The sequence below is a fragment of the Cuculus canorus genome, chromosome 18, assembly GCF_017976375.1.
Source record: "Cuculus canorus isolate bCucCan1 chromosome 18, bCucCan1.pri, whole genome shotgun sequence".
In the NCBI taxonomy this organism is placed as follows: domain Eukaryota; kingdom Metazoa; phylum Chordata; class Aves; order Cuculiformes; family Cuculidae; genus Cuculus; species Cuculus canorus.
The window spans coordinates 8,066,687-8,087,567 of NC_071418.1; the positions used below are offsets into that span (position 1 = coordinate 8,066,687).

Consider the following 20,881-nt stretch of genomic DNA (forward strand, 5'->3'; position numbering starts at 1 on the left):
CCTCCTGCTCCCAGGTCTTGTGGTAGAGGAGCTGGCGGTAGGTGGGCAGCTACAGGGGAAACAAAAACGATCTGTCTCCTGATGCATGGCCAAACAAGGCTGTGCATTACCAGAACAGGTTGTTCACCTCCTGTCACCCTCTCTGAAATGTGGCTGTACCAAAAACTGTGGTGTATTAATGGAGATCTCTGACGAACCCTTAGAATAGCAGGACATATGTTAAGATACTTACAAATCCTGCAGTGGGCGATGCTTCTTCTCAGTGTGGTTGGGTTGTGTTTAGCATCACCAGTGTCACAGGGAAACCAGGTACTGCTTGTACAAGGGGTGCCACAATAACCCAAGAGGTTCAAGGAGGCTCTAAAAGCACCAGAGATGCTCACCTATGGTGGATCACAAACTACCATTTCTAAAAGAACGAAGGAGCATTCCTGCCTGATTCCAGCTGTCCTCTCCTGCCCAAGTCTTATTTACATCTTTTATTAAGAACCCTTGGCATTTGAAGGCAGTGGGTTTTTACAGCCCTTAAAGGCTGGCTTGAGGATTAGAAAAGATATAAAAAAGGGCACATGAAGGTCAGCAAGGGATTGACAATTCTGGCAGGATGGCCAAAGATGTTTATCACTTGCTTTAAATAAACAGCAAGTTTGAGGTAGCTGCTAAAGCTTGTCACATATGCCAAAAATACCAACCAAGTCAACTTCACGCTCATTCTCTGTGGCTTGGCAAAACCATATTTACTTAGCAGTAGCAGAAGTCCCTGTACAGCTTAATTTCTAATTTACCAGAGCCCTTAAACCTATGGAATGTGTTCTCAAACCATCCAATTTACTCACTGGTCTGTAAAGTGTGATCAGTTAGACACCCCAGCCACTCAATGCTGTGCCATCTATTACCTTACATTTGCAAGCAACGTGTAAATGTTTAACGTCTAATTCAGTTTAATGCAAAATATTATGTTTCGGGCTAATAATCTGTTCTTAGGAAAATGAACAGACCCAGTATGTTAAGAATGACCATAAACAGGCAGAAGACTTAGCCTGTGGACACTTGAAAGTGAGCAGAATGGGTGAGGAAAGGAGGGGACAGACAAGACAGGAGGGCTGGTGGACCTGAGTAGGACAGGCAGAGCCTCTTGTCCCAAGGCTTGAAGTGGGCCCATGGGGATCAGCTCATTTTGCTCACAGAGTGTGCAGCAGTGTCCTCTGCTCGCTGTGAGAGTAAGGAATGCATCATCTCCTTCTCATTTTCCTGCTTGGGTTGGAAGGGACCCTAAAGTCCAGCTTGTCCAACCGCCCCACAGTGGGCAGGGACAGGTTGCTCAGAGCCCTGTCCAACCTGACTTTGAATGTTTCCAGGACGGGGCTTCTACGACCACTCTGGGCAACCTGTACATACTTAAATAGTTACTTCTAATACTGCTACTTCGCATAATCAACAGTAGATTGTGACCTTATCTTATTTCACAAACAGTTTGCTGGAGAAATCATGTTTCATCTTCAGTCTGTATGAGGGAAGTCAAGATGAGAACACAATTTCCAGCATTATTTCTCTTCTTTTTTTTTGATATAGAAATATCTATCCAAATTCAAATTCAGTCTCTGGCAAGTGTAGCAGACTTTCCTGATACCATACTAATAACTCCGTGGAAAATGTTATTTAAGTCATATTCACTTAAGCTTGGGTTTTTTCTTTTCAATCTATGACATTACTTCTTTACATTATATTGTGTCTATAATGAAAAAAAAGGGAACACTCCATCTCTTCTATCTGTCTTAATGCATGTTCAAGTTGTCCATAAAATACTTGGTTTTACCTATGCCCAGGAGTCTGCAGCCTCAGCTTTTGTCTCTTCCATAGTCTGTTAATGGTAGATTCTTGTAATGAACACCAGAATGAATAAAGAGAGCATACTATTCATTGCTCAGATGCAAAGGTCTCTACTATCTTTATTACCTAGTCATAAATGATAATTACAGAAGAAAGCGACACGGAGATTTACACTTTATGCAACTCTCTGGTCACTTTTTAGCCTTGAGATCCTCATTCCTCTTCTTCTATCTTCTTGCTATGAAACTCCCGGCTCTTTGCTCGGAGCTTGTTGACCTGCGACTCTGCAATGTCAGCGCGCTCCTCGGCTTCCTCCAGCTCGTGCTGGATCTTGCGGAACTTGGAGAGGTTGACATTGGAAAGCTCCTCCTGTGCAGGAAAAGGGAGTTAGGAAAACAGGCAGCACGTGGGCATTCAGTGTCTGAAAACTGAGCAAACAAAAGTTTAAAAGCCACAGCTGGGCAAGTAGGTTCAACACCAAAGCAAGAAGTTGCGCAGAGATTTAAGAGCGCTGAAAGAGAATGAGATTGTCAAAAAGGCCATGGCCACATTACACAAAGCACGATCTAGGCAGAATTCATGGCAGAGAACTGAACAAACAGACCAGCAGCTTCTTCTGACACTCAGGGTAAGGTAGAAAGAAAGAAATAGAAGCAGGAAGTGAGGCTTAGAGCAAAACAAATAGAGCTGGGGAAGTATAGTTCCTCCCCAAACCATTGTGTTGTAGTAGCAAATACACCAAAACAGTCAAAGTTTCAAAAAGTTGGACAGAAAAAAACACCAACAGAGAATTCTGCCTCCACTAAAGGAAGCCTGGTCCTGGTCAGAGGGTTACTTACAGCCTCCTCAGCCTGCCTCTTGTAGGACTTCACTTTCATTTGCAGCTTGTCCACCAGATCCTGCAGCCTGAGAACATTCTTCCGGTCTTCCTCAGACTATGGAGAATGGAAAGTAATAAAAACACTTGCTTTTCTCTTTCTCTGAATTCCATAAATGTGAAACACAGGAAGTAACATTCATTCTGAAGCACTGCTGTCCAGAAGGACAGAAGTCAAAATCCTATTAACTATGTCTTATCAATTGACCGAGGGATAGAAGGAAATCCCTCTCCAAGGCAACATGCCAACATTTTTAATTCCTGGAAGAAGAGTGCATCAACACAAAGAATCCTCCTGCCTTACCTGGTAGGTCAGCTCCTTCACTCTCCTCTCGTACTTGCGCACACCCTTCACGGCTTCAGCGCTGCGCTTCTGCTCAGAATCAACCTCTGCTTCCAGCTCCCTCACCTGCAAGGAGAAGCCCATCCTTGGAGCTGCCCTGGTATCTCACCAAGGGACATATTCATTCCTGTGCAAATACCAGCACTACTCACCCTGGCCTCCAGCTTCTGGATCTGCTTCTTGCCTCCTTTCAGTGCCAGCTGTTCAGCCTCATCCAGACGGTGCTGCAGGTCCTTCACTGTCTGGTCGAGGTTCTTCTTCATCCTCTCCAGGTGGGCGCTGGTGTCCTGCTCCTTCTTCAGCTCTTCTGCCATCATGGCTGCCTGATGAGAGCAGAGAGTCAAAGACATATTGAAGCTGGAGACATGTTGGAGAATACAACTGCCATTGGTGGTGAAAGGAGCCTCGAACTCACATCTGTGATGGCCTTCTTGGCCTTCTCTTCAGCATTGCGGGCTTCCTGGATTGTGTCCTCCATTTCACCTTGAATTTGGGCAATGTCTGTTTCCAGCTTCTTCTTGGTGTTGATCAAGCTGGTGTTCTGTTGAAGAGCATAATTTGTTAGCTTCCAATATCATAGCAAGAATGTTGCATAAATGCTATTTAGTATAAATTGTGCCATCAGGTCACATGGGATTCTGTTCTAAAGGGGATGCTGTGATAACATTTAGTTTTTCAGCAGTGATGTGCTACAGTATTTCAGGAATAACCTCCTTGTCTTTACTCACAGTTACTCCACCAATGGAGAAGGAATTCAGACATAGAAAGAAAATAGATATAATCTTTCCTTGCCGTTTTTGATCTCGTGGCACTGAAAATTTTAAATGGTGCTATAGAACACTTAAAGTGACATTATTAAAGTCACTTTGTTATCTGCTACAGTGCATTTCACAAAATACCATTACAGTTCAGTTATTTTATGTATGTGAAGAAAAAAAATATTAAATATATTTATACACTGACCTGGGTATGGAGGAGCTGAACTCTTTCACTGGCGTCCAGAAGCTCCTGCTCAGCCACTTTCCTGGAGCGCTCTGTCTGCTCCAGGGCTGCCCGTAGCTCCTCCACTTCAGCCTGCAGCAGGTTGGCTCTGCGCTCCACCATGGCCACCTGCTCCTTCAGGTCCTCTTGTGCCCTGAGAGCATCATCCAAGTGTATCTGTGTATCCTGGTCAGAGACACAAGACAGGTTGTGAGGCATACTTTTCCTATTTCCTAATTTCACAGCAGTAGAGAACTGACAGACTTGCTGACCAGGAAAATTTTTAGCTCTTTCCGTAGCCATCGAGCACCAGTGTGTTAGGCCATACCTTGAGCACTGCCTGCGCATTCCTCAGGTTCTTCTGTGCCTCTGCAGCCTGGCGGTTGGCATGGCTCAGCTGGATCTCCATTTCATTCAGGTCTCCCTCCATCTTCTTCTTCAGCCTCAGGGCTTCGTTCCTGCTCCTGATCTCAGCATCCAGGGTGCTCTGCATGGACTCCACAATTCTGAGGTGGTTTCTCTTCAGCTGATCGATCTCCTCATCTTTCTCTGCTATCTTCCTGTCAATCTCCGACTTCACTTGGTTGAGCTCAAGCTGGAGACGCAGGATCTTCCCCTCTTCATGTTCAAGGGAGGCCTGAAAAAAAACAAAAGTCAGTTAATCCTGATATATAAATAGCAAGATCAGTAATTATAGATGACCTCTTCTTTTGAAGAATAATTTACATCATGAGGTCTGAGGCTACAGAAAAAGATTCCCATATATGCAAAGACATTAATGGTGTCTCAGATTCCCTCCTCCATGTTTATGTGGTTTATTTACAATGTGCATATTTTCATAAAAAGTATCTGAGGTTGCTAAACTGTGTTGCAAGTAAACAGTTAAGAACTGTTAAGACTCTGTACCTCAGCTTCCTCCAGTGAAGCTTGAAGTTCAGATTTCTCCTGCTCAATCTGCTTCTTGACTTTCTCCAGCTCATGAATTGCCTTTCCTCCCTCTGCAATCTGTTCTGTGAGGTCAGAAATCTCCTCTGCAAGGAAGCGTGAAAAGTGGCGCGGTCAGGCACAGATTGGAATGAGGAAAAGCCCCAGTGCACCAAGATGACCAACATCACTGTAGGCTCAGACCCATTTAATGTGACAACCTTCTGAGACAGCCCTTGCAGGAGCTGAGAGCCAGGGACTTACGCTGCAAGTTCTTGTTCTCACGCTTCAGCGTTTCCAGGTGGTCCAAGGACTCCTCATAGGCATTCTTCATCTTAAACAGCTCCGTGCTGAGAGAGCGAGACTCCTTCTGGGAGGCTTCCAGCTCAGCCTGCGTCTCCTCATACTTCTGCTTCCACTCTGCCAGGATCTGAAGAGAAACTGGGTCTGAGTGTGGATGTGGTGAGCGTGAGGGGAGGCTCTGCCCAGGAACCCCAAGCCTAGCCCCCAAATGACCTTGTCAAAGTTCTTCTGCTTCTTATCCAGAGCTGCGCAGGCAGCATTTGATCGCTCCACGTCGATCATCAGGTCCTCCACTTCATTCTGCAGCCTCTGCTTTGTCTTTTCCAGGGAGGCACATTTGGCATTGACGGCTTCAACATGTTCCTCTGCATCCTGCAGGCGCTGTGCCAGCTTCTTTCTGGGAAGAGATAAGCAAAGCTCCAGGTGAGAAAACAAATTGGAGCCTGTTTTTTCCCCCAAGAGCACCCTTAGCTACTTGGTATGTGGGATCTCCATTTACAAAGAGGTGTAGGAACTTTTCCAGCCATCAACTGTACATCTATGTCTGAATCCTGGACTGCAGCAATCCACTCTCTGCTATTCACTCTGTTATTCACATTAGGGCTTTGCTGCTTTTGCTGTTCACAATGCTCTCAGTTATATTTTCTCTCTTCCTGCCACCCCACCAAAACCAGAACACTGGCTTCTTCCCAACAACATCACAGTGCTGTCCTTAAATTTCTGTTCTCACTCTGTCAGCCTTCTCCACATTCTCTACGTACTTGGCCTCCTCCAGCTCCTCCGTGCGCTGAATAGCGTCCGTCTCGTATTTGGTTCTCCACTGGGCCACTTCGCTGTTGGCCTTGGACAGGGCTCGCTGCAGCTCCCCCTTGGCTTCCTGCTCCTCCTCATATTGTTCCCGGAGCAAGTCACAGTCATGGCGAGCAGACTGCAAGCCATGAGCCAAGGCGTTCTTGGCCTGGGGGAGAAATTGTAGTGCAAAAGTGAATGGAAATATCCGGGGAAATCTCCTGACTGAAATGTTGATAGACACTGGATTATTCTGCTGGGAATGCTGTGGAGGCTACAGAATGAGAAAGAAAGCTCTGGGAAAATGCAAAAAAGACAGACTGTAGGGAAGGGGGCACAAAGCTGGTATTGTAAGCCTTGCACTAACTAAATGGTTATTTTTTTCCCTCTCATCTTGATGATTCTGTGATTTCATACATTTGTGATGAAGCCTTCTCACCTTTATCTCTTCCTCTAGGTGCCTCTTGAGTTCCTCAATCTGCTGGGTGAATGCCTGCTTGCCCCTTGACAACTGAGAAACCAAAGCATCCTTCTCCTCCACCTGGCGTGAATATTCACCTGGCAAATTTGCAGATATACAATCCTTTTAGTGCCATTGATGACATTATTGTGGACACTTGGGGCCATAAAACCAGACAGCCAGCAGGCCTTGCAGAATCTTATGGTCTCATTCCATGCATTTCTCATTACAGGGAAGACCCAAGCATTTGAACAGACCATGTGCCCAGAAGGGTAATTTCTGCATTAACTCTCTTACATTATACATTTGCCCAACAGAGAGGTGCAAGTCTGACCTGCTTCTGTCTGCAGACGAGCTCTTTGAGTATTGAGGTCGTTGATCATGCGTTGGTGCTCTTCTTCCTTTGTCTTAATCTCACTCAATTGGTCTTCCAGTGTGCGACACATCTTCTCCAGACTTGCCTGTACATGAATACACAGAAAGGAAGGAGTTAACCATTCCCACTCTTAACAATAGCAGAGGCAAGAAATTATATTGTATTCCACTGGGTCAATGAACCGATAAGGTATTTGTGTACCTTGGCTTTGGAGACAGACTCCATGTTACTGGCCAGGTCGTCAATCTCCATCTTCAGCTCACTCTTCTCCTTCTCCAGCTTCTGCTTCACTCGTTGCAGGTTGTCGATCTGCTCCCCAAGCTCAGCTGTGCTGTCCGCGTGCTTTTTGCGCAGGGCGGCAGCCGTGGCTTCGTGCTGCAGGGTGGCCTCTTCGAGGTCACGACGCATCTTCTGAAATTCTGCCTCACGTTTCTTGTTCATATCAATCTGAGCGGCTGTAGCCCCTCCTGCTTCTTCCAGGCGCTCGCTGATCTCCTCCAGCTCCCGCGAGAGGTCAGCACGATGCTTCTCTGCTTTTGCCCGAGAAGTTCTCTCTGCCTCAATTTCCTCCTCCAGTTCCTCAATGCGAGCCTGGAGAACATTGGGAACCCTTCACACCCGTGCCCTCCTCCTGCCTGACCTGTGCCGGGGTGACAGAGGGGATGGAACAGAGACTTGCCTGCAGCTCCTTGATCTTCTTCTGTAACTGCATACCCAGGGCTTGCTCATCCTCAGTTTTGCTCTGGATCTGGCTGATTTCAAAGTCTTTCCTTTGGGCAAAGCACACCGTTTTAGAGCTCAAGGGAAAAGGCAAATGCACCAGCCCCACACTCAGGTGCCCCACAGCCACACTTACTTCTTCAGCTTCTCATCCAGCTGCTGCTTATCATTTTCTAAATCCATTATGCTGTCATGGGCCAGCTTCAGGTCTCCTTCGAGTTTCCTCTTAGCTCTCTCCAGGTCCATGCGCAGTTTCTTCTCTTGCTCCAGGGACCCTTCCAGCTACAACCAACAACACCATCAAAGCTCTGCCGGGTCTAACTCCATACCTGTCCTGTTCTGGCTGAGTGCCCGTGTGCTTACATCGTCCACTTGCTGTTCCAGCTTGGTCTTAGCTTTGGTCAGAGTATTGACTTTGTCCTCTTCTGCCTGCAGGTCGTCCAGTGTCTGCTGATGGGCCTCTTGGAGGGCTTTCTTCTCTTTGGTCAGCTTGGCAATGGTCTCGTCCAGGGCTGCCATCTCCTCAGTGAGGTTTTTCACCTTGGAGTGCAAATAAAAAGTGTCGTTTAAAACTTTATACTATATAAGAAAGCAGAAGTCTTGTCTGGAGTGAGGATAACATCTTCTGCCTCATACCTTGTTTTCCGTGGCATGTTTTTCCTTCTCAACCTTGGCCAGTGTTAACTCAAGGTCATCAATATCTTTCTTCAGCTCTGAACATTCATCCTCCAGTTTCCTCTTCTTGGCTGTCAGCTCAGCGTTGATTTCCTCTTCATCCTCAGCCCTTTCAGTGACCTCCTTAATTTTCGCTTCAAGCTGGATTTTGGTTTTGATGAGCTGGTCACACCTTTCCTCAGCATCAGCCAATGCATCAGCTTCCTATTATGAAATATAGCTTTATTAATGTCAAGGTTTAGCAAAAGCCAAACAGAGACAGGGTATCTCCTGCTGAAAAAAAAATACATGGAATTATTTTTTTTTTTATTATCTTGTCCGGAAATGCTTTTTGAGCTGCCTCTTTTAAATCAGGGTAGGCTTTTATTCCGTTTAATATAGTTTTACTTTCATCAAGTAGTCTCTCTAACTGTATTCATAAGATGTCTAAATATTTAAAACTACTTTTTTTTTTAATAAGGATTTTAATTATTTTCCCTGAAAGTTAATCACTGAACAAAATTATGCACAGAACTTCTTGTTTTATCTCTTTAAAAGCTTTTCTTGATAAGACTGAATGTGAATTTTTCTTCATTCAAGATACACTCGTACATATTCTAGATATAATTGGTGTTTTCTGTTGGAATCTGACTTTAGTTTTAAGCTATAAAGTAGACACTTAGAAACACTAGTGCATTGTGTAAGAGTTGACAAATCTTTGGATCTTCTAAAGGACATTGGACATACACTCAAGGCTGACAATTGAGATGTAAAGGTTATTTGTATCTTCCTGGAGCAGTAGCTGCAGGGAACAGGTGAGGTATCATGTGTCATAAGAAATGACATAAGGGTCTTTTATTTAAGCACCTGACTAAAATCAGGGTAAGCCATTAACTGAACTGCTCTCGAGACTCTTTTGGCTGTGTATACTAAATCAGTTGGACCTTACATTGGGAACTTTATAGGAAATAAACCTGCAGGCACAGAGACTTAAAATGTCATTCCCAAGTTAGAACCTCATATTATAATGTTGGCACTGGGTCATCTGCGTTTCACCTTTAGAGGTTCAAATTAAAATATTTCCTAAGGAAATTTAGTGTGCAGTGTCAGAGTTCTGTACTGTGAGAGAGGATTTAGAGCTTATTTATTTTCCCCTTGAAGAAATACACAAATAATACTCACGGCCTGCACTTGGAGCTGCAAATCATTTTTCTCCTGCAGCAAAGAAACCATTTTCTCCTCCAGCTCCTTCCTCTTTGCCTCAGACTTGGCCAGCTCTTCCTTGGTTTTCTCAAACTCCCCCTTCATGTTGGCCATCTCCTTCTCGGATTCTGCGCTCTTCAGCAAGGGCTTGATCTTGAAGAACAGCTTCATCCAGGGCCAGTGCTTCACGTTCATGAAGGACCGAACATTGTACTGGATGCAGAAGATAGACTCCCTGGAGCATGATTAAAATGTACATTGAATATTTTCTGTATGAGCGACAACTCTTCCCCCCAATTACAGTGATTTTAACTGAAGATGAGAAGTGTCTACCTCCTCTCCACCATTCTCTGGTACTCCACTCTCATCAGGAAGCCCCTGCACCTGGCCTGCGTGCGGGTGATGAGCTGTGCCAGCTTCTCATCCCTCATCTCCTCCAGGAGTCCCAGCAGCCCAGCTTTGAAGAACACCTTGAGAAAGGGAAGGTTGCAGCACATCACTGTCAGGTAAAGCCCAAGCGCAGGCACACAGAGAGTGAGTGGAGGAGGGTTTGTACCTTGGTGTGGCCAAATTTGTACTGGGTGTGGTCCACATCGATGGATCCAAGAAGCTTCTCCGAAGCTTTCTTGCTATCGATGAACTGTCCCTCTGGGATGGCACTGGCATTAAGCACCTTGTACCTGCGGAATGAGAGGAAATATGAACGAAGGTGACCTCAAGTCATAATGTTATTCTGTTTATTGAAATTCACAGCAGTCTTTGCAACAGAATGAGGCTGAGGAAGTTAGAATTCCATCTCTTGTTTAGAGATATCATTATAATGAAGTCCTAACTTGGCCAAAACACTCTAACTGAGTTTTTATTTTTTTGTCTGAAAACTTGTTGTGGTCACTTCCTGGTTTATCTCTGTATATCTTGTAATCACTGGCTTGTGCAGCTTTGTTGTGCTTCCACATTCAGAGACCCTGGCAAAGTTCAGCTGTTTGGTGAATGGCAATCTGTGAGGACATCTGACTCGTCTCTTCATTTCTCAGCAATTTCTCTTTCACTGAGCCATGTATATTGCTTTTGGTTACACATTGCAGTGTTCCCTCTTTCTTTCAGTTACAGTCAACAGTTAAAATACTTAACATGTACAGCTTCTGCAGTGAAGACAGAACGGAGGGAATAAGGGAGACTGACCTCTGCTTGAAATCTGCATAGAGGATTCTGCTGGGGAATCCCTTCCTGCAAATTCTGATGCCTTCCAGCACGCCGTTACAGCGCAGCTGATGCAGCACCAGCTCATGCTCCATGGCACCTAAACAAATAAGATAATTAATTGATAGTGCATGATAGAGCATAGAGAATGATGGCTTAATCATACTATAATTTTTCTTTACTTGAGGTTCTTACCGGGTGTTTTTGTTTCATTGGGGATGATACAGCGCACAAAATGGGGATGGGTGCTCCGTAGATTGGTCATCAGCTTGTTCAAGTTCTCCTGTGGGTTCATGAGCAAAGATTTTTCATTACCAAATGGTATCTCTGCAGTTATACTGTCACATGTGAGACGACTGTTGGAAAGCAATAATGGATTTATTATTCCCACATATACCCATTCTAATTTGAGGGTTCTTTTTCTGCCTTTCAGTCTTGGGCATAAGAGAAAGTCACAAAACTGTGTAATGTGTTTTCATGAAACTGGGGGACATGTCCCATCAGACAGGACACCTATGGAGAACGGTGACCTGAAACTTATAGCAAAAGGCATAATTTTGAGTGAAAGATGTTTTTTTGTAATCACCAGATTCTCACTCCGTGGAAGACACTATTGATGGGAACAAAAGAAAACCCACAAATAGGACAAGGGAAGATAGACAAGGACCACATTTGCAGAGAGGGAGGAAAAAGAAAGCTTCATGGCATTAAGTGCTACTTAAGCACTTAAATAAAATAGAGAATGACTTCTCTGCTTACCCTGAAAAGAGCTGAGACAGTCTGGAAGGAAGAACCCTTCTTCTTGCCACCCTTCTTACCACCACCACCACTCTCTGAAGAACACCAAAAAAAGATGGTTTTACAACTTTGATTTGTAAAATTTTTCTCAATGAGACTGCAAGAAGCTTGTCCGTGAGTATCAGTCATGCTAAGAAAGGATGCACTGGGAAACAGAGTCCACACACAGTGTAAAGGAACAAAGGATCAAAGGTGTGTGGTAATCCAAGGGACCATCATGGCTGAGTGGAAGATCTGAAATACATTTGATATTTTCTGTTAATCAGGCCATGCGCGACTGCACAATGTGCTGTTTCTTTAGAAAAAACTCCACCTAATATTCATGGCTCTAGTAGAGTCATTAAATAAAAATGAAAATATGAATTTCAGAGAACTGACCTGCCTCTCCTCCAGCAGAGGCAAAGAGTAAGGCCAAGGTCTTCAGGGATGATTTCTGGTAGAGCCCCACAACAGTTTCATTCAGGGGGTCCTTGTTCTTGTCAAGCCAGCCAGAGATGTTGTAGTCCACGGTGCCAGCGTAGTGCACTAGCGAGAAGTGAGCCTCAGCCTTGCCTTTGGCAGGTTTGGGCTTCTGGAAGTTGTTGGACTTGCCCAAATGCTGGTCATAGAGCTTGTTCTTGAAAGAGGTGTCCGTTGCCTTGGGGAACATGCACTCCTCTTCCAGGATGGAGAAGATGCCCATGGGCTGAGAGAAGGAGGAAGAGATGAAAAGGCAGAAAAAAATCACAGATAAAGAAATAGCTTCCCAAGTGGGAGAACGTTAACGCTCTTCAGGATTGTTCTTCTGCACAGCAAAGCAAATTGTAAAATAATCTAAACTTACATATTTACAATATTATGTTTATCCTTTCAAGCTACATTTATAAATATATAAAAAGTTGATGCATTTCTGGAAATACTAGATAGTCTGAATTACACAAGTACCTTCTCAATGAGCTCAATGCAGGCAGCCAGGTCCATCCCAAAGTCAATGAACTCCCATTCAATTCCTTCCTTCTTGTACTCCTCCTGCTCCAGCACGAACATGTGGTGGTTGAAAAACTGTTGCAGTTTCTCATTGGTGAAGTTGATGCAGAGCTGCTCCAGACTGTTGAACTGCACAATTACAAACAGAAATTACAATTAATGTTAATTTAGAAAGCTAGGGCTAAAGAACATTCCTAGTTTTTTGTGATCTGAGAGTGCTCCTTCTTCACTCAACCAGGAGTTTGGAACATCTGTCAGCATGTGTAGTTTGGCAAGCTAAACTTTATGCATATGTTTATGAACCCTAGCTCATTTTAATATTTCAGACTTGTCGGTTTTGATATCTAAGATACTGGGCTAATTCAGTTATGGGTCAATCTACAGTGCTACAGTTTATTCAACATTTCCAAATGCTGACTTCAAAGCATGTCCCAAGCCTTCTAAGCAGAATTTCTGTCTATGGAACTGATGCCTCTGTATTCGGTACCAAATACACTGTTAGTCTACTGTTTGTAAGCAGTTGAAAAACTGCTTTCCTGAATTTCCATTGGCATATGCACAACATAAATATCTATTCCAAATTAAAAATCTGTGGGAGTCATGATGATTTTTATGTAATCATTCCTTCTTAAATACTTTGGCACACCAAAGAGTGACTTCTAAAAGCGTAGTAATAAAACACTTTTCTTACATCAAAGATCTCAAAGCCAGCAATGTCCAGGACACCGATGAAGTACTGTCTGGGTTGCTTGGTATCCAGCTGCTGGTTGATACGAATAACCATCCACAAGAACATTTTCTCAAAGACAGCCTTTGCCAGAGCACCTACAGAATTGTACACCTAAAATAAAAACCACAAGGCTTGTAGTTACCGTACGGAGTGAACGAGGAACTCCTGAAGATCTGTCAGCAAAACAGAGCTCTTTCTTACCTGCTGCACAGTTTGGCCCTTGGTCACGTATTCATTCCCCACTTTGACTCGGGGGTAGCAGAGAGCTTTGAGCAGATCTGCTGAGTTCAGACCCATCAGGTAGGCAGCCTTGTCAGCCACTAAGGAAACAAGCATGCAGCAGGATGGAAGATTAGTTCCCCAGAGGACATGGCTTGTAGTAATTCAGAATCATTTCTGCAGCAGCCACAGATACTCTAAGTTGCATACTTTAAGATATTATGTTTTTTTCTGGATTTACGGATTTTTTTTCCCTATTTAACTTAGCTGATTTGTAAATGTAAGGATTCTTCCAATTGCCTTTACCATGAATGTGCTGATTTTGAAACAAGACAGACAAAAGGGCAAAGGGCTATGAAAATGGCAAAGTCCAACAAGTGACAAAACAGAAAAGGAAACGGGTTGGTAGTGAAATACACGATCCTGTATATTGTAGTCAGTGAAACTCTTCTGTTATTAGAGAGAAAAAGAGAGACATTGGTGAACTATTGTGCCAAAAATTGGATCTCTCATAGAGTGGGAGCACATTCTCCCTAGTGATGAACATCACACACACAGGGCTTTTCCAGCTCTCCTTTTCTCCCACTCCAGACTATTAAATGCAAGCACTAGAGCACTGGATGTACCCTGTCATCACTTTCCATTTTACTGCCCCTCTCTTCTCACAGCAGAGATGACAGTGAGCACCAGGACTATTTACAGAGTGCTTTAATGTGGGAAGGCCAAACCTCATTATAATATATATATATATATGCTAATTTTGAGCTGCTTCTACTGTATGTCTTATTTACAAAGTATTTACTGTCACTAGAACAGGAAGGAATGGAACAAGAACAAAATTGGAACTTATGTTTTATTTCCCTTTTGCAGTTACTTTTTAATAATTAGTCATCTAAGTCTATTACACTCTTCCATAACTCTTTCTTTGGCTATATTCATGCAATGATTACAGCTATCGCTTGTAGCCTGTTCTACTATTACTAGTAATCACTCTCAGATTCATTGCTCTGTATTCCCTGCTATTATTTTCCCTTATGTCTTAAGTTCCCTAAAAAATCACCAAACTGCGCACACTAAAAAACGTCTCAAGAAAAAAAACCTCTTTATTTATGGAAATAACTCTGGTTTCATGGAAATACTTCCATGAATCCTTAAAGGAAAGTACCTTTGATCAATTCTAGGCAAAGTAAATGTGATAGACATATCTGTTCCTTTTCAACCCCCCCCCCCCCCCACACACACACACAAAATGAAGTAGAACAATGCTCTCAGTTCAGGCATTGTGAGTTGTCTCCAGAATACAGGCTTTGAAGCTGAGCAGCTTCAGGACTGGAGCACCACCCCTGGAGGTGTTTAAAAGATGGGTAGATGAAGTGCTTAGGGATATCATATAGTAGTGGACAGGTATGGTTGGGCTTGATGATCTCAAAGGTTTTTCCAACCTAATGATTCAATGATTCTCTGATTCTTCTGACCCAGAAACAATAGCATTAGGAGGTGACTACAGCTGATGGTAAATGATGTACCTGCATACATCAGCTTAAGTCAGTGAGCAGCGTGGCTACAGGTCTTGTGCCAGGCATAGAATCATAGAATCATAGAAACATAGAACAGTTTGGGTTGGAAGGGACCTAAAAGATCATCCAGTCCCAACGCCCTTGCCATGGGCAGGGATATCCCAGCAGACCAGGCTGTCCAAGGTCCATCCAACCTGGCCTTTAACACCTCCAGGGATGGGGAATGGGAAGCTACTCTGGTAGCAAAGCTTGCTTTTCTTCTGCCTGACTCCTGCTGTGTCAGGCAATGGAATCACGCTTTAGGATTCACTGGTCCTTATGCAATGCATAGTTCAAATTAATGCACATCTTTCACTGAGTTGTTTTCTTCCAGCAAGGGCCTCTGCTTTAGTGGTTAGGAAACGCTTATATTCTACCAGACTAGCATCTGGGGAAGAGTGCGGGCTGGTCAGTGATTCTGACCCTGAATTCTTGTATCAGTGAGTATCTCAGTAAATGCTACACTCCAGCAAATATCATGCTGGTACCTTCTGTGCCGTCCGGCTCTGCCTGCTCCTCTCGTTGTTTCTGCTTGAACTTCAGGTTGCCATAGTGCATGACAGCCCCTGTCAGCTTGTAGATGGCTGTCTTCTCATCAGGAGTGAAGCCCAGGATGTCAATGGCACTCTGCCAAAAGAACCATTAGAGTAAGTACCATGCCTTTTATAGGTCAGAGTCTGCCTAAAAAAAGCTTCTATTGCGTGACTTACATCTGTGGCCATCAGCTCTTCCTGGTCGTTGATGCTGGGCACAGTGATCTCGCCTTGACTCACGTACTGATAGTCATACGGGTTGGTGGTGATCAGTAACATCTCTGAAAAAAAGGGCAAAACCCATACAGATCAAATGCGGTTGGCACCTAAAGGAATTCAATGTTGTTCTTCCATGACCTTTGTGATCATGGAAGGTGGTGATCTTTCCTACCAATTAGCTCTGGCTTCTTGTTGGACATGATCTGATAGAATATGTGGTAGCTCCTTTCCGCCTTGAGCTGGAAAGTGACCCTGGACTTCTCCAGCAGATCTGATCAGGACGGTAGGACAGAGTTAGCACAAGAACTGAGGAAAGCTGGAAGGAAAGGGACGAAGGCAAGGAGGGCCACTTACAGGTTTCAATGTCAGCAGAAGCCAGTTTTCCTGTGGCACCAAAATGGATTCTGATGAATTTACCCTGCAAGAGGCAGAAAAGTGAATTGAGACCCATTTCGCCAATTCTGACCGAGAGAACAGTTGAGTCAGTGTGGTGACAGGAAAAAAGTAATCTTGTCCCAGGCAACAACTCACAAAGCGTGAGGAGTTGTCATTCCTCACGGTCTTGGCATTTCCAAAGGCCTCCAGCAGAGGGTTTGCACTGATGATTTGATCCTCAAGTGTCCCCTAAAACAGAAATGTTATTGTCATGGGATAGCTCATAAATAAATTTGATAGTTGCGAGTTCATAGCCCTCAGACCTCACCTGCATTTTGCCTGCTGGCTGCTGCTCCTCCTTTTTCTTGTCCCCACTGGCTGCAATTGTTGCAAAGTACTGGATGACACGCTTTGTGTTCACAGTCTTCCCGGCACCGGATTCTCCGCTGCCAAACCCAAGAGAGAAGCAGAGAGCGTGTGGTCAGGCAGGAGGTCCCCTGGCACCGGGCAGCCCCGCGGGGACCTGAGCAGGGATGTACATACGTGATCAGGATTGACTGGTTCTCGCGATCTGGGGAAGAGGGAGAATGGAACACACTTTGTAAACAAAGAATACAAAAAGACTGAAAATTAATGCAGTAAATGTAAGCCATGACAAGAAAACAATTCTCTATGAACACTGAAAACCCTTGAAGGGCTGTATGCTTCTTCCCTATGGTCTCTTTACTCCTGCATATTTTGTCTTCTTCTATTTTTTTCCTTTCTTAAATATTCTGCTACCCAGACTGTATTCAGAGCAGTAGAGAATGAAGAGTAAGAACCCACAAAGGGGTCCTAAGTATGGGTAATAGCTCTGAATCCAGTAGCACAGAGAAAGGAATAAAAAGGTGGAAGCAAAACTAGAAGCAATATATAATTGTATTTCACTGTTTTGTGCCATGATTTTATCAGGACAAATTTGAATGTTCGTGATATTGCTGTTTTCTGTAGCCTTTTTGTGAACTAACTTTATGGTCAAACAGAATTTCCACATCACATACGATCTCATACCCTGATCAATGTCAGTATTCCATTAGAGGCATGATACTCCTTGCTCTACCTGGTCCATTTGCCTTATCGGATTCCTGACACACTATCTCTAGTACTAAACTTCTCTTTTAGAAATAACGATGCAAAAAATCCTGTTTAAGTTATCAATGATTAATGCTATCACTGAAACAAAAAGCACATCTAATGATGTGTTCAGAAAATATCAGCATATTCATAACGGATATTCTGTGGTTACTTTCGAAGTGTCTTTTTGATAGAATCACTCTCAGAGCCACTCACCAGTTAACATGAACTGATAGGCGTTGTCAGAGATGGAGAAGATGTGTGGAGGGGCCTCCTGGCGCTTCTTGCCTCGGTAGGCCAACACCACCTCCGGGTTGTACACCGGCAGCCACTTGTAGGGGTTGACGGTGACGCAGAAGAGACCCGAGTAGGTCTGCAAGGAAGGGAGACAGCACGTTGGCTGCGCTCAGCCTGGCAGAGCGGTTCCTCCCAGCTCCCCAGAGGAAGGCTGTGCCGGGACTTACGTAGATCATCCAGGCTGCGTAACGCTCTTTGAGGTTGTACAGCACAGCGGGTTCGTGGAGGTGGGTCATCATGGCCATGTCCTCGATTTTGTCATACTTGGGAGGGTTCATTTGGAAGATTTGATCTTCCTTAACAGTCAGGGTCTGTCAGAGGAAGGAGATTCACGTACATTATCTAAGAGCTCAGAGTAGGAATTTAATGCTATGTATAAATCTTGCATTTTGCTCACCTCTCCACTCTCAGTCTTGACAGTGACCTTCCCTGTTTCTTTGCTCTGGACCGTCCCTTTCACATAGGATTCTTTAGGATGTGCCACAAAGACTGAAGTCTTGGCATCAAAAGGCCTGTTCTGGGCCTCAATTCTCTCCTTTTCTGACTTTCGGAGGTAAGGAGCCGCCTCCCCAAAGATCGCCATCTCTGAGTCTGATGACATGGCTGCACTTTATTGAATGCAGCTCAACAGGAGACTGAAGTGGAGACACACACCACAGTGTTGAGTGAAGGAAGAAATGCCTTTGTACCACACACCCAACTCTCTCTACTCTCACAGTCTCTCTCTGTGTCTTATCTACTCTTCACTTTTAATTTACTTAGATTCTATTAAAGATAGCTGTCTTTGACTGAGATTATTTTTATTTTCTCTCCCTTATTCCAGTTTACATGTTCAGTTCTTTGGATCTCGTAGTGTTTCAGTAGGCTATCCGCAACAGTTGGATTGATTAGTGCAATAAAAGAATTTTCAATACGAAGCAGCAGAGATACCAAAGGAAGTCATCTTATTGAAACCACTTACATCCTTTCTCTCTTACACATTTTAGAATGTGTAGTTTGTATCAACTACAGAATCATAGAATCATAGAATGGTTTGGGTTGGAAGGGGCCCTAAAGATCATCCAGTTCCAACCCCTCTGCCATGGTCAGGGACACCTCCCACTGGATCAGGCTGCCCACGGCCCATCCAACCTGGCCTTGAACACCTCCAGGGATGGGGCAGCCACAAAGATAGAGATGGAGCAACATAAGAAAAAGGTGTGGAGTAAGCAGAAGCACAGGTGTGAATTGTCTCCACAAAGCTTTTTCCTCTGTTAGAAATCAAGAGTTTTAGCATCTCTGGTTGTTCTGCCTTTTCCAGTTTAAGCCGATCCTTTAAAATGTACCAAAAGAGGAAAACTCAATAAAATCTTAACTACATATGGGCTGTTTGTTTATGTCCTCTTTCCAAAATTTCTGTTTACACGTAATCTCCCATTAACATTTCTGTGTGGTAAGAGGTCAACTATTTCGCAGCAGGTACTAAACAAATACGTCCAATCCAGTTTTGAAAGGAAATTTGCTGGTTTAGACAGCACAGCTCAGGCAGAATAGCACTGTGCTTGTATGCACAGATGTAAAGGGATGTGGGAAGTGACCATACAGCTGCGTATAAAAATCAACTTGGAGAATCTCTTCCTATGTAGTAGGTTAATCAGAGACTTACCTCTTGTGGTACCAGCTGGCTCTCAGGCTGGAAGCTACTCAGTACTGAAAAATAGAAATGACAACTTTGTCCTTATTTTTGCACAGAACCCCAAGGATAAGCCACAGGGCAAAAATATGCCGGTGACTTGGAAGCAGAAAGAAAATCTCTTTCAATACAGACAGTCCTTTGAGGAAAGCGGTTCCACAGGCAGCAGGAATGCACTGGGATTCTGCCAGCACCCGGCCCTCCATACTCTTACCTTCAAGCTTTCCGTGGAGACAGAACAGACCTGTCCTACCAGCACTTTTATAGGTTCTGGTCAGCACATACGACTCCCTTCTCCTCTTTCTTAGGTCAAAAAATTTTTGGCAAAGCATTGTTTGGCAAACTTGACTGAGTGCATGATTCCCATTCGTGGTCGTGGATATATTTAGAAATATTTGAAGTCTTACTAGCTATGTCAATAAATCTCCTATAAATATTTTGACCAGGAATCTGAAAGGAGGAAATACTGTCCAGCAAATAGAACAAGACACAGGGACTTGGAATTGTTGGCTTCTCTTCTCCTAACTCTGAATTGCTGTTTGACATGTAAGATTTGTCTGTCTCAGGACTCAGCAGCAGTGAGAAGGATTACTATTACATAGAGCTTTGGAGGGATTTGATTCTGAAATATTCTGGAAATAAAGAATAGGAACTATCTAGCACAGTCTCATTCCGAAAGTTTGGACAACCGTACTATGTTTGTGTCACTGCACCTCTTTACAACTCCTTACATTTTTGCTGGCTACTTTCAAAAGATTAGAGAAGATCATTTATCCCCCATGATTCATACATTTAATAACATCTTTTACTTTCTTCTGAAGTGTTGCCAATTGGCTACAACTTGAAATTCGATTTTAATGGTATTGTTTTGCTGTTCTCTGTCACAGCTGCTGGGTTGCTCAGACATATGTCTAGCAAAATTTGTAGTAAGATCAGATAATCAGTAACTACTGGCCTTGTGTGTCTTTTATCTTTTATGATTACTGGCAGTTTTAACTCATCACTTTGCTGCTAGTCATAAAATCATAGAATAGTTTGGGTTGGAAGGGACCTTAAAGATCATTCAGTTCCAACCCCTCTGCCATGGGCAGGGACACCTCCCACTGGATCAGGCTGCCCAAGGCCCATCCAACCTGGCCTGGAACACCTCCAGGGATGGGGCAGCCACAGCTTCCCTGGGCAACCTGGGCCAGTGCCTCATCACTCTCATGGTGAAGAAATTCCTCCTTACATCTAGTCTAAATCTGCCCCTCTCCAGTTTATACCCACTGCATCCAGTCCTATCACTACAAGCCTTTGTAAACAGTCCCTTCCCAGCTCTCTTGTAGCCCTTTCAGGTACTACTTCAACTCTATTGTTGAGAGAGCTCCTGGGAGGTTCTGGGTCTGGACATGTCCAACCTTTAGATGCAGACATGACTTTTTTCCCCCATAGCAATCCAGTGCAAATCCTAGGTATTCAAGGTAGATCTAGCCTGCCAGAAGCCTCATTCAACAGAGAGTGTTAACAAAAGTAACCTAAACCTCACCCTAAGAATACAAATCTAGATCAAGAAGGAAGATTTCTCCTGATCCTAAAATGCCTTGTTATTTCTAAAACAAACAAACAAGCAAAGAATCATTAGTTTAAGCAAAATTCATGAAGGATTTGGATGCTGTTTACATAAAAAAGAAGCACACTTTACTTCTTCCAATACATCCATGACAATGCACTGTGTCTTAAGACAGGCACTTTGTTTATCTA

At 43.9% G+C, this 20,881-nt stretch overlaps 1 protein-coding gene across 1 annotated transcript; it reads right to left on the reverse strand.

Annotated features, from left to right (window-relative positions):
• Positions 1-1,999: 1,999 nt before the first annotated feature.
• LOC104057906 (myosin-1B-like) lies at positions 2,000-19,152 on the reverse strand. Its single transcript, XM_054083240.1, has 39 exons — positions 19,112-19,152; positions 17,864-18,101; positions 17,634-17,777; positions 17,386-17,542; positions 16,600-16,627; positions 16,385-16,502; positions 16,213-16,305; positions 16,036-16,099; positions 15,854-15,952; positions 15,640-15,743; positions 15,418-15,556; positions 13,356-13,474; positions 13,116-13,265; positions 12,383-12,553; positions 11,837-12,143; positions 11,420-11,493; positions 10,856-10,943; positions 10,643-10,760; positions 10,017-10,140; positions 9,794-9,930; positions 9,440-9,695; positions 8,240-8,482; positions 7,967-8,143; positions 7,740-7,885; positions 7,563-7,653; positions 7,085-7,474; positions 6,842-6,968; positions 6,487-6,605; positions 6,020-6,216; positions 5,472-5,655; positions 5,220-5,385; positions 4,938-5,062; positions 4,360-4,668; positions 4,014-4,217; positions 3,466-3,591; positions 3,203-3,373; positions 3,012-3,116; positions 2,670-2,765; positions 2,000-2,199 (listed from the first exon to the last, which is right to left on the reverse strand). The coding sequence occupies exons 2-39, from the start codon at positions 18,065-18,067 to the stop codon at positions 2,044-2,046; spliced, it is 5,826 nt and encodes a 1,941-aa protein (XP_053939215.1). The 5' UTR covers positions 18,068-18,101; positions 19,112-19,152; the 3' UTR covers positions 2,000-2,043.
• Positions 19,153-20,881: the final 1,729 nt, after the last annotated feature.